Source organism: Gorilla gorilla, chromosome 16 (genome assembly GCF_029281585.2).
Source record: "Gorilla gorilla gorilla isolate KB3781 chromosome 16, NHGRI_mGorGor1-v2.1_pri, whole genome shotgun sequence".
Taxonomy (NCBI): domain Eukaryota; kingdom Metazoa; phylum Chordata; class Mammalia; order Primates; family Hominidae; genus Gorilla; species Gorilla gorilla.
The window spans coordinates 72,834,022-72,846,803 of NC_073240.2; the positions used below are offsets into that span (position 1 = coordinate 72,834,022).

At 36.9% G+C, this 12,782-nt stretch overlaps 1 protein-coding gene across 24 annotated transcripts in view; it reads right to left on the reverse strand.

The window, feature by feature from the left end:
• MYO9A (myosin IXA) overlaps nucleotides 1–12,782 on the reverse strand; it is a 307,532-nt gene that overhangs the window by 171,680 nt on the left and 123,070 nt on the right. For all 24 annotated transcript variants that reach the window (XM_055363670.2, XM_055363662.2, XM_055363671.2 and 21 more), the window contains one exon: nucleotides 9,449–9,583. In XM_055363670.2, coding sequence (XP_055219645.2) covers nucleotides 9,449–9,583 — 135 coding nt within the window. The remainder of the gene's footprint in view (nucleotides 1–9,448; nucleotides 9,584–12,782) is intronic.

Below are 12,782 nucleotides of genomic sequence, written 5' to 3' on the forward strand. Positions count from 1 at the left end.
GTTCATCAATATTATTAGCCCTTTCAAAGTATTACTTTTGGTTTGGTTGATCCTCTCCCATGGTATATTTGTTTTCACAATTTTATTAATTTCCTCTTTTATCTCTATTATTTCATTTTCTCTACTTTCCTCTGGTTTAGTTTGCTGATCTTTTTCCCAATTGTTGACAGGGATCACTGATTTTAAACAAAAATCTTCTAAGAGCTATGAAATGTTCTTCTAAGTATAGCTTTAGGCATTTCCCATAGTTTTAATATGTAACGTGTCATTAAGTACAATATATTTTCTAATTGTTCAACCTCTAGCCTATTTAGAATTTTTATTTATTTATTTTTTTTGTTGTTGTTGTTGTTGTTGTTGGGACAGAGTCTCACTCTGTCGCCCAGGCTGGAGTGCAGTGGCCCAATCTCAGCTCACTGCAAGCTCCGCCTCGCGGGTTCACACCATTCTCCTGCCTCACCCTCCTGAGTAGCTGGGACTACAGGGGCCCGCCACCACGCCTGGCTAACTTTTTTGTATTTTTAGTAAAGACGGGGTTTCACCGTGTTAGCCAGGATGGTCTCGATATCCTGACCTCGTGATCTGCCCACCTCGGCCTCCCAAAGTGCTGGGATTACAGGCATGAGCCACCGTGCCCAGCCTAGAATATTTCTTAATTTTTAATCATATAGGTATTTTTCAGTTATTTTTTAGTTATTGATTTCAGGTATAATTTTATTATGGTATTAAAATCTGTGTCATTTCAATCCTTGGAAATCTGACTTTCGCTTTATGGTCCAGGATATAAACAAATTTTGTAAATATCCCACGCAAACTTGAAAAAAAAGTGCATTCTGCAGCTGTTGATGCAGTGTTCTATGCATATCAGTTATATATTTGATTTTTAAATCTTCTATATCCTTAATTGATTAGGTTTCAGGCCTAAGGGCAGGAAACTGACATTCTGCTCTGAAGGACAGTCAGTGATGGATGCCCACAAAGGCACTAATCTCATCTTCTAGATATTTTATATCCTCTGTATCCTTACCAACTTTTTGAACACTTATTCTATCAGCAAGTCAGCATGGTATGTTAAAACATTCCACTATGATGGTAAATATATTTTTCTTTTTTGAGTTTTATTCATTATTGCTTTATATATTTTGAGGTTATGCTATCAGGTGCTTATAAATTTTGGACTGTATACTACTTCCCAAGGAAGTGAATAATGCTAAAGGGTAACATTATTAAATATTCCTTTTTATCTCTAGTAATGCTTGAAATATATTAATATAGCTACAACTGCTTTTTTCTTAAGGTTTACTAAATCTTCGCTCATCCTTTTAATCTTTCTATATACTTATATTTAAAATGTCTCTCATAAGCAACAATCAGTTTAGTTTTGTATTATATCTAGTCTGACAATTTTTAGCTTCTAGTTAGAGCAATGAATCAATTATATTTAATGTAATCACTAATATTTGTGAGATTAAATCAAACACCTTACTACTTGTTCTTTGACTTTCATGGCATTCCTTTTATTTCTTGCTTTCTTCTGGATTGAGTGTTCTTATTTTACTTATCCTCTGTATTTTTTTTTAAGTTTTATATTATTTTACTATTTTTGGCAATTCTAGAAAACATGTATCCTTAACTTATCACTAACAGAAATAATATCTCTGTAACTTAGCATTTAATACAAAGATCTTAGAGTATCTTAAATTCTATTTACTCCTAACTTATATGCTATTACTGTCATGTATTTTAGTTACATTTAAACATTAGTTTTTTATTTTTTTTATTTCTTTTTTTTTTTTTTTTTTTTTTGAGATGGAGTCTCGCTCTGTCACCCAGGATGGAGTGCAATAGCGTGATCTCAGCTCACTGGAACTTCCGCGAACGCTTCCCAGCTACGAGCAATTCTCCTGCCTCAGCCTCCTGAGTAGCTGGGATTGCAGGCGCCTGCCACCACGCCCTGCTAATTTTTGTAGCTTTAGTAGAGTCGGGGTTTCACCATGTTGGCCAGGCTGGTCTCACACTCCTGACCTCAGGTGATCCACCTGCCTCAGCCTCCCAAAGTGCTGGGATTACAGGCGTGAGCCACCACGCCCAGCCTAAATAGTTCTATTTAAGCCATAAAAGTTATTTTTAACTTTGTCTCATTAATATTCATTTAGATTCAACGACTTTTTCATAATTTTCATTGCTCTTCATTCCTTCCTGTACCTGAGCTACAATAGGAAACAACTTGCTGCCTAAACAATATATCTTGGTTTTAAGGAAAATATGCCATTGTCTCCTAGCTTCCACTATTTCCACTGAAAGGCTGACTGCCAAGTCTTATTGTTGTATCTTTAAAGACAGAGATGTCCCTGACTTACGATGATTCAACTTTACAATGGGGTGAAACTGTCATAATTTCTGCAGACTTTATCTTTGCCTAGGCTGGTGATATGTGGTACATGAGATATTCAACATTTTTACTATAAAATAGGTATTGTGTTAGATGATTTTGCCCAACTGTAGGCTAATATAAGTGTTCTGAGCACATTTAATGTCCTGCACATTTAAGGTAGGCTATGTCAAGTTATGATGCTTGGTAGTTTAGATGCATTAAATGCATTTTTGACTTAAAATATTTTCAGCTTGGCAAGGAGCATCTGTAGTCTCTGGTTTCCTCTAGCTGCTTTTTAGACTTTTTTCATTGTCTTTGGTTTAGTATAATTTTCCAGGTATAAATATCTTTGTATTTAATATGTCTTGGATTCTTAAAGAGCTTTTCAAATGTATGCTTGTTGGGTTTGTTTTTTTGTTTTGACAGTTTTGGAACATTCTCAACCATTATGTCTTCAAATACGGCTTCTAACTTATTCTACGTCTCTCACACACATCTTTCCAAAATTCCTATGGCACATGTTAGACCTTTTTACTATGCTCTTAGAGTATAAGTCTCTTTCTTATCTTCATTCATTAGGCTCAGTATTTTCTTCTGGTCTATCTTCCAATTTACTAATTTTACTAACCTGTATCTTACTATTAAAAACCATCTGTGTCTTTTCAATTTCACAGTACTTTTTAGTTCTAGGTTTTCCCCAATTTGGGATTTTTAAAAGTAATTTGTAGTTCTTTAATAAAAATATTGCACCTTATTTTTAAAAATTTCTTGAAAGCATGGTTAGTTTCCAGTCCATGTCTAGTGCTAATATCATTGGCTGGATCCACTGTGGTACTATTATCTCATTTCTCTTGGGATAGTTTGTTGTTGTTGTTGAGACGCAATCTCACTCTGTCACTCAGGCTGCAGTGCAGTGGTACAAACTCAGCTCACTGCAACCTCCGCCTCCTGGGTTCAAGCAATTCTCCTCCCTCAGCCTCTTGTATAGCTGGGATTACAGGCATGTGCCACCAAGCCCAGCTAATTTTTGTATTTTTAGTAAAGATGGGGTTTCACCATGTTGACCAGGCTGGTCTTGAACTCCTGACCTCAAGTGATCCACCTGCCTCAGCCCCCTAAAGTGCTGGGATTACAGACGTGAGCCACCATGCCCGGCCACATTTCTCGTGGTTTTTATTCATGCTGGTTTGCCTCCATGTATGTCTTTATGCCTCTGTCTCTCTCTCTCTCTCTCTGTTTTGGACTGAGTGTTAGATCCTGTATATGAAAAATTATAAAGATAATTTTAGCAGTTGGATGATGTCTTCTTCTGGTGGAGACTGTATTTGCTCTTGGCAGGTGGCTAAGAATACTACAAATTGTATTTTAATACTACAAATTGTATTTTAACCTAATTGGGAACTGAGATGATTTTAAACTGGGCTTCAGTCCTTCTGATGCCAGGTTTACTTCTGATTTACTTTTGTCTGAGATGTAACCCTTTAGGGATCTCAACCTAAAGCCTATAGGAATTACCAAGGGCCTCCTCCTTATTTTTGAGTCAGAAGAAAACTCTGCTCAATTCCTCATACTCTCAAGCTAAAGGGCCAGCCCTTTTAGAATCAGAAACACTACAAAAATAACGAAATGTCTCTAGGAACAAAGCAGCACCCAAATGCTGGGCTCACTTCCCTAGATTTCTTTCTTATAGTCTAGGCCCTGTAAAACTTATTTGAAGGTACTCCAATGCCTTCAAATATATGTTGTTGAAGTTTTTTGGTTGTTCTCCAAGGTAAGGTTCATCAAAAGTTTCTAGTCTGACAACAACAAGTAAAATGGATGAAACAAAAACTTGCTAGATTATGAGCTCCTCAAATAAGATCCCTGCACTCTAAATTTTCTATCTTCTATGCTTAGCACACTGCCTGGCACACAACTGTTGTTCAATTTACTGATGAATCAATCAAATGAAGAGTAATTCTCAGCAAGTAAGGAAAAGAAAAAAGAGGGCAGTAATACAAGTAACAGAAAACATACAATTGGCCCTCCATATCTGCAAAAGGTTCCACATCTGTAGATCCAACCGACCACATATCAAAAATATTTAGAGAAAAAAATGCAAAAAATATAAACTTAGAAACAGTATAGCAACTATTTACATACCATTTACAGTGTATTAAGTATAAGAAACTGAGAGATGATCTAAAGTATACTGGAGAATGTGCATAGGTTATCTGCAAATACTATGCCATTTTACATAAGGGACTTGAGCATCTGTGGATTTTGGTATTCTTCAGCAGGGGGTCCTGAAACCAATCCCCTGTGGATACCCAGGGATGGCTGTACTTTCAAATATCAGAAACCTCTTTGGGTCTGTCTCTTAGTCTACATTACAGTCTCTACCACTACCTTGATTCAGTTCAGAATCACTCACCCATTCTACAGTCATGTGCCACACAAACACATTTCAGCTGAGAACCAACTGCATATACAACAGGGATCCCTAATCTCACGAAAAATTCATATTATCTACTGACGTCTTGATCCTGACCCTGTGTAGGCCTATGCTAATATGCTATGGTAATATGTATGTATACATGCTAACATGTATGTATGTGTCTTTGCTTTTAACAAAAAAGTTTTTAAAGTTTTAAAAAATTTTAATAGAAAGAGGGCTTATAATTATATAAAGAGAAAACATTTTTGTACAGCTGTACAATGCGTTTGTGTTTTAAATGGCTACTACAAAAGTCAAAAAGTTAAAGTTTATAAAGTAAAAACATTACAGTAGGCTCAGGTTAATTTATTACAAAAAAATTAATAAATTTAGTGTAACTTAAGTGTACAGGGTTTATAAAGTCTAACTAGTGTGTGTACAGTAATGTCCTAGGCCTTTATCACCACTCACCCAAAATCTCACCCAGAGTAACCTCCAGTCCTGCAAGCTCTAATCATGGGAGGTGCCCTATGTAACTGTACCATTTTTTATCTTTTATATTGTATTTTTACTGTATCTTTTCTATGTTTAGATACATTTAGATACACAAATACTTACCATTGTGTTGCAGTTGCCTACAATATTCAGTGTAGCATGCTGTACAGGTTTGTGGCCTAGGAGCCATAGGCTATATCATATAGCCTAGGTGTGTAGGAGGCTATACCACCTAGATTTGTGTAAATGCAAGATGACTTTCATACAACAGCAAAATCACCTAATGATGCATTTCTCAGAACACATCCTCATCATTAAGTGACACATGACAGTACTTCAACTAGTTCATAGATTTTTCTCCTTCTTTCCAGTTCACTGCTCTTCAGTCCAATTCAAGTCCTCTGCTAAATATACTTCAAATAGCTTCTCATTGTCTGAAAAATTCTAATCTTCCCTGCATGACATATAAGTCCACTGTTTTAAGTACAATGTGTATAATGTTACCTTTGCCTAAAATATCTTTTCCCATTGACAATCTAGTGAGCTTCAGCTCACTATTTGAAATTATATGCCAGAATCAACCCTGGAAAATTTTTGCAGCCTTCCAGGTAGTTCCAATCAACCCCATCCTTTGTGTAACTACTTTACCTTATATCTGATTATAGCATTTACATCCTGCATGGCAATTATTACATCTCTTTCCCATCCTATATGCCTATGTACTCCTTTTGGACAAAATTTAGAACCAAACCACAGTCATCATATTGAAGATTTTTCCTACAAATGTACCTGTGATACTGTATCTTCTTTTTAAAAATTTTAACCTTAACTTATTTTATACTCAACTGAACTTAACAAGTAATCACTGAGTACCCATTTCATACCAGTTACCAATGAGGTACATATAAATAAGACACTTAACAAGATTCTGATCCATAATTGCACCACATTGCCCAAAATGCTGACATTCAGGGTAGCAAGTAAATGACAATCACCCATCTTCCAAGTAGTTTTGAACATATTTTCCATAAACTCTAAAGTTTTTTATTTTTATATATAATACGTTTATGGCCAAGGCATTTCTTCTGGCTGTCTAATCTAGACTTCTAGAAAAGAATAATTTCAGTTTACAATAAAGAATGCTTGTCTTTTTCAAAATCAATTTAACCAATGTTCTGTTTAATGATCCACAGAGCAACTGATGTTCTGCTCTGTAAAATATAGAACCCAGAAAACTAAATGCATTCCCTCACCCTTCTAACACATGTACTTATTTGCAAGAGATAAAGAATATTAACTTAGTATGATTTATGTAAGAGTTTTGGACTGATTCAATAGACATGGATGGCAATCCCAGCTTAGCTTTTGATTAAAAGAAAATATTATAGAGCCAGAGTGTTAAGGTTTGAATACTGGCTTTAGCCAACATCTGAAAAACTAGAATAAAAACAGTACTGACTGATAAGTAACACTACATAACTCGTTAAGTCTTAGCTAATATTATAACAAATAATATTATCTTTCCAAAGCTCTAGGGTAGCATCTAGCTAACAGGTTATATGTTTAAAACTTTAAGCATTCATCAAGTTGGCCAGGACTAATATTGTCATGCTATTGTTAACCAGCCATTATGTCCTTTAAGCAAAATAGAGGCACTTTTTTAAAAAGCTAAGACAGCAACAAGATCCAATGATAGGAGACTTGATGATATAAAGATCTTTTCTCCCTCTTTTCTGTAGACCTGCTAGCTGTTGTAGTCTTTCTGTTCATTCTCTATTCTTAACTATTTCCCTTGAGTTCAGTTTGATGAAACCTGTGTCTGCCTATGTCCTCATACACAAATTCTGGGGTACAATGTAAACCTATTACTGATTTCAACCTTTGGAGAAGGTTTGGAGAAAAAGTCCACATTTTGTTTGCCCCTCCCTTTACCCTAATAATTCTCATGGAAACTGAAAGCCCACTCTTTTTTTTTTTGAGATAGAGTCTCACTCTGTCACCCAGGCTGGAGTACAGCGGTGCAATCTCGGCTCACTGCAACCTACGCCTCCCACATTCAGGTGATTCTCCTGCCTCAGCCTCCTTAGTAGCTGGGATTACAGGCTTCTGTCACCACACACGGCTAATTTTTGTATTTTTAGTAGAGACGGGGTTTCACCATGTTGGTCAGCCTGGTCTCAAACTCCTGACCTCGTCCGCCCACCTCGGCCTCCCAAAGTGCTGGGATTACAGGCGTGAGCCACCACTCCCAGCCAAAAGCACACTCTTTTTATACTAACTTAATCAATCTTGAGATCCTCATAAGAAATATCTAGTTACCCATCTTGGTCTCTCCATACCTAGTTTCTTTGTATCTACACTCTGTATTGACTTGAGATTCTGTTAAGCTCCTCTATCTCATCCTAGAACTAAGAGACCAAAGCAATCAAACAAGCATACAGTTGGCCCTCCATATCCTCGAGGGATTGGTTCCAGGACTCCCTGTGGATACCAAATCCACAGATGCTCAAGTCTCTTATATAAAATGGCTTAGTACAGTCAGCCCTCTGTATATGCAGGTTTGTATCAGCAGTTTTGTATCAGCCATGGGTTGAATGCTTGGATGTAAAACCCAAAGATAAGGAGGACTGACTGACTGTACTTAGCATTACACACAGTGACCAAGCCCATGGTAGCAATTAAAAATCAACATCATTGTTTCCAAACCCCTGTGTGAAAGAAAAAGAAAAAAGAAAAAAACAATCAACACCAGCAATAAAAACAAAACAAAACACACACACACATCTTTTTAATCAAAGGTTCATTCAAGGCCAGGAGTGGTAGTTCCTGACTGTAATCCCAGCACTTTGGGAGGTCAAGGTGGGAGGACTGCTTGAGCCTAAGAGTTTGAGACCAGTCTGGGCAACATAGTGACACCTTGTCTCTACAAAAAATAAAAACGAAAATTAGTTGGGTGTGGTGACGTGCACCTGCGGTCCCAGCTCTTGAGTGGCTGAGGTGGGGGGACTCCTTGAGCCCCAGAGGTCGACACAGTGAGCCAAGATCACGCCACTGTACTTCAGCTTGGGCGACAGAGCAAGAAGACCCATCTCTAAAAAAACACACTCCCCTGCAAAAACAACAAAGGTGCAATCAAATAAGCATATATAAGCAATTTTTTTTTTTTTTTGAGACAGTCTCATTCTGTTGCCCAGTCTGGCATGCAGTGGCTCAAACACAGCTCACTGCAACATACACCTCCCAGGCTCAGGTGATCCTCCCACCTGAGTCTCCTGAGTAGCTGGGACAACTGGCATGCAATACCACATCTGGTTAATTTTTATATTTTTTGTACAGACAGGGTTTCGCCATGCTGCCCAGGCTGGTCTCTAACTCCTGGGTTCAAGAGATCCACCCACCTTGGCCTCCCAAAATGCTGGGATTGTCAGCGTGAGCCACCATGCCCAGCCAGCAAATCTATTTAGGGAACTATAAAACCTCTGTCATCTGCTTACAATGATATGTGGACCACAATATTTGTATTGAAAGACAAGATTTAGGCTGGGCGCAGTGGCTCACATCTATAATCCCAGCACTTTGGGAGGCTGAGGCGGGTGGATCACGAGGTCAGGAGATCGAGACCATCCTGGTTAACACAGTGAAACCCCGTCTCTACTAAAAATACAAAAAAATTAGCCGGGCATGGTGGCGGGCACCTGTAGTCCCAGCTACTCGGGGAGGCTGAGCCAGGAGGCTGGCATGAACCTGCGAGGCGGAGCTTGCAGTGAGCCGAGATTGGGCCACTGCACTCCAGCCTGGGCGACAGAGCGAGACTCAGTCAAAAAAAGAAAAGACAAGATTTAAAATGCTTATTATGTGCTCTCCACTCTTTTAGTAAAATATCACAACTGATATTATGATAAACAATTGAAGCTACCAGACTACTCTGTTTTATCTCACATTTCTAATCCCATCAGTTGAGTTTACATATACAAAGAGGCAACGGTATTTGTTCCCAAGCCAATTTACTTCGGTTATTCTTGTTTGTAAAGGCACGTTTCAATATTTAATAAAAACACTATGTAAATCAATAAAATGTGTGAAAAAATAAAGTGAATTATTATGAATATGACTCAAAGATATGTGTGATGGGGGGACAAGTGTATACATATTTAGGTACTCACTTGTTCCAATTTAAAGATATGCTGATTAAAGTAGTGCTGTAAACGTTCATTAGCAAAATTAATACAGAACTGTTCAAAGCTGTTATTTTCATAATCTTCAAACCCAAAAATATCAAGAACACCAATAGACAATGTCTGTAAAACAAGAGAAAGTTTTGATTAAAAGTAATGTTTAAATTCATTTAATGAATAATATCCACAACATAAGTAACAAAATGCTCAATTCCTCTAAAGCAGTGCACAGGAGATTGTGTTTGGCCAGTATTCAAAATATATCATGACTTAAAAGTATTTCAGTTATCTTTATCTTACTTTTATCCTAATTAAAAAAATATATCCAAACTGTTAATACATATAATCTATAGATTACAGAAATATGTGAAGCAAGGTTAGTGGCCTTTTATCTTAAGAAACCTCAGAAATCCCTAACATCTAAAAGGGAATGGAAAAAAACAGAGTGTGAGGAAATCAAAAGGTTATTTCAATGAAGGATCAAGAGAGGTAGGTTACTCCTGGCTATACCAAGAGGACAATGCAATTTTTCCTATTTCGACTTCTACATCCCAATACATAGAATTCTTCATTAAGAAGCAAACTAGTTTATTTTATCAGCCTCATGAAGACTGAGTGAAACTAGATGTCAGAACGTATGGTTTCTTTTTTATTTTTGAGACGGAGTCTCGATCTGTCGCCCAGGCTGGAGTACAGTGACGTGATCTCAGTTCACTGTAACCTCTGCCACCGGGGTTCATGCGATTCTCTTGCCTCAGCCTCACCAGCAGCTGGGTTTACCATGGCACGCACCACCATTCCGGCTAATTTTTTGTATTTTTGGTAGAGACTGGTTTCACCACGTTGGCCGGTCTGGTATCAAACTCCCGAGTGCAGGTGATCCACCCGCCTCGGCCTCCCAAAGTGCTGGGATTACAGGCGTGAGCCACCGTGCCCGGCCAGAACATACGGTTTCGTAAAGTTAAAAATATTTATTAAAAAAAAAAAGTATGAGGTTTAAAATGTTGAATAGTGCTAAAAGGATTACAACAAAAGACAGCAATCCCTGCCTCATCATCAAGATCTGCTCCCTAAAGTCAACCACATTCAAATCTTTCAGCTGTTTGGTAGAATACAGAACATAAATGCTTATTCTTCTACTGCACTTCTAGGAATAATCTAACTTCTTACTGTGGATTTGGCTCTAATACCTGCATATGAACACTTTTCTCACCACCCCAACCCATTCTAGAAATACAGTTGTATGACAATTTTGGTTAAATGAAAATAATTTTTCTCCACTGGTGCTAAGAGATACAACGGGCAAACTGATATAATGAATGAAAAATAGTAAGATCTTTTTTAAAAGCCTGTACTAAGAGTATTTTGTTTAATTCTGCTAAGTCTAGGCCCTTAAAAAAATTAAAATAATGCCCTTCAAAAATAAATCAATTTGATAAATTAGATTACAATTTAAATTAATTTTTATGACTGTGAGTTTACCTGAAGCATGAAAAATTAACATAAGAGCAATTTCACATTTAAGGCAATAGGATTAAATTTAAAAGGTGACATTTTTAATCAGTCTGACAAGGTGGACTAGTCCATGAAGGCTGCCCAGAAAATACAACTAGATGTGAAATGATTAAATACCTATAATCTGCCATATTAAAAATATAGTTACAAAAAGTCTAAACATAAAAAAATTATAATTATAAAAATATAAGAATAAATATTTTATAATCTTGGGCTAGAAGAGGCCTTCCTCTGTAGTAAAATACATATACAAAATGCAAAACTAAAAACAAGAAAAATGACAGAATTAACTGCAAAAAAATTACAACATAAAATCAGAAAAAGATGGTATAAATAAATCTAAAAAGTAAATAACTAAGAGAGAAAATAATTGCAATATATATCAAACTATAGGTCTCCACAAATATCCACAATAAATGCCTTCTAAAAAGGAGTAGGCCAGGCCTGGTGGCTCACGCCTGTAATCCCAGCACTTTGGGAGGCCAAGAAGGGCAGGTCACTTGAGGTCAGGTGTTTGAGACCAGCCTGGCCAACATGGTGAAACCCATCTCAACTAAAAATACAAAAATTAGCCAGGCATTGTGGCACGCGCCTATAATCCCAGGTACTTGGGAGGCTGAGGCAGGAGAATCACTTGAACCCAGGAGACGGAGGTTGCAATGAGCCAAGATCATACCATTGTACTCCAGCTTGGGCAAAAAAAATGAGACACTGTCTCAAAAATAAAATTAAATTTAAAATAAAATAAAAATAAAAAGGAGTATCAAAAAGACAAAACAAAAGACAAAAATAACACAAAGTTATTTTGAAAATACAGAGAAGAAATAAAATAGCAAAAACACGAGGTGATGCGGAACTTTTATCTATCATTAAAAATAATGCAATAAAATGAAACCATTCCCCTTATCAGATTAGGAGATGTAAATCCTGATAACATCCAATGTGGGTAAAGGTGTAGGGGATCAGGTGCTTTCACACACTGCTGATGGAAATGTACAGTCTTTTTTGGAAAGTGTCAAATTTTTAAAATGTATCTATCCTTAAACTTAGCAATCGGCAGGGCACGGTGGCTCACGCCTATAATCGCAGCACTTTGGGAGACCAAAGCAGATAAATCACCTGAGGTCAAGAGTTCAAGACCAGCCTGGCCAACACGGTGAGACCCTGTCTCTACTAAAAATACAAAAATGAGCTGGGTGTGGTGGTGGGCACCCATAATCCCAGCTACTCAGGAGGCTGAGGCAGGAGAATCGCTTGAACCGGAGGTTGTAGCGAGATCATGCCACTGCACTCCAGCCTGGGTGAGAGCAAGACACCGTCTCAAAAAAAAAAAAAAAAAAAAAAAAACAGCAATCCCACTTTGATAATTTTATCCTAGAGAAATGTATACACAGGTAAGTAAAAGAATATTTGTTACAGCATTGTTTATAACAATAAAACAAAATCTATTTTTAATGGATGGATTTATGGTACACATCTTACTATATATTTATAACTTTTTTTAAATAGCCAGGTCCAGATATATAATGAGACAGAAAATATTTCAAGAGATTCTAGGTAAAAAAATACATATATTTATGTTTGAAAGAATACAGAGAGTATGATTCTATTTACATTTTTTAAAGCAACTCTGAATATACACGTTCGGGAGGTAAAAACACATAATAAAAAAGGTCTGGAAAGACACACAGAACAATTCTTCTGAACAGGGTAATAAATAACAAATAAAAGCGATTTCTTACTTATTACTCTATATAATTCTGTGTTTTTAAATTTCATGTATTAACCAGTTTATTAAAATAGCTTT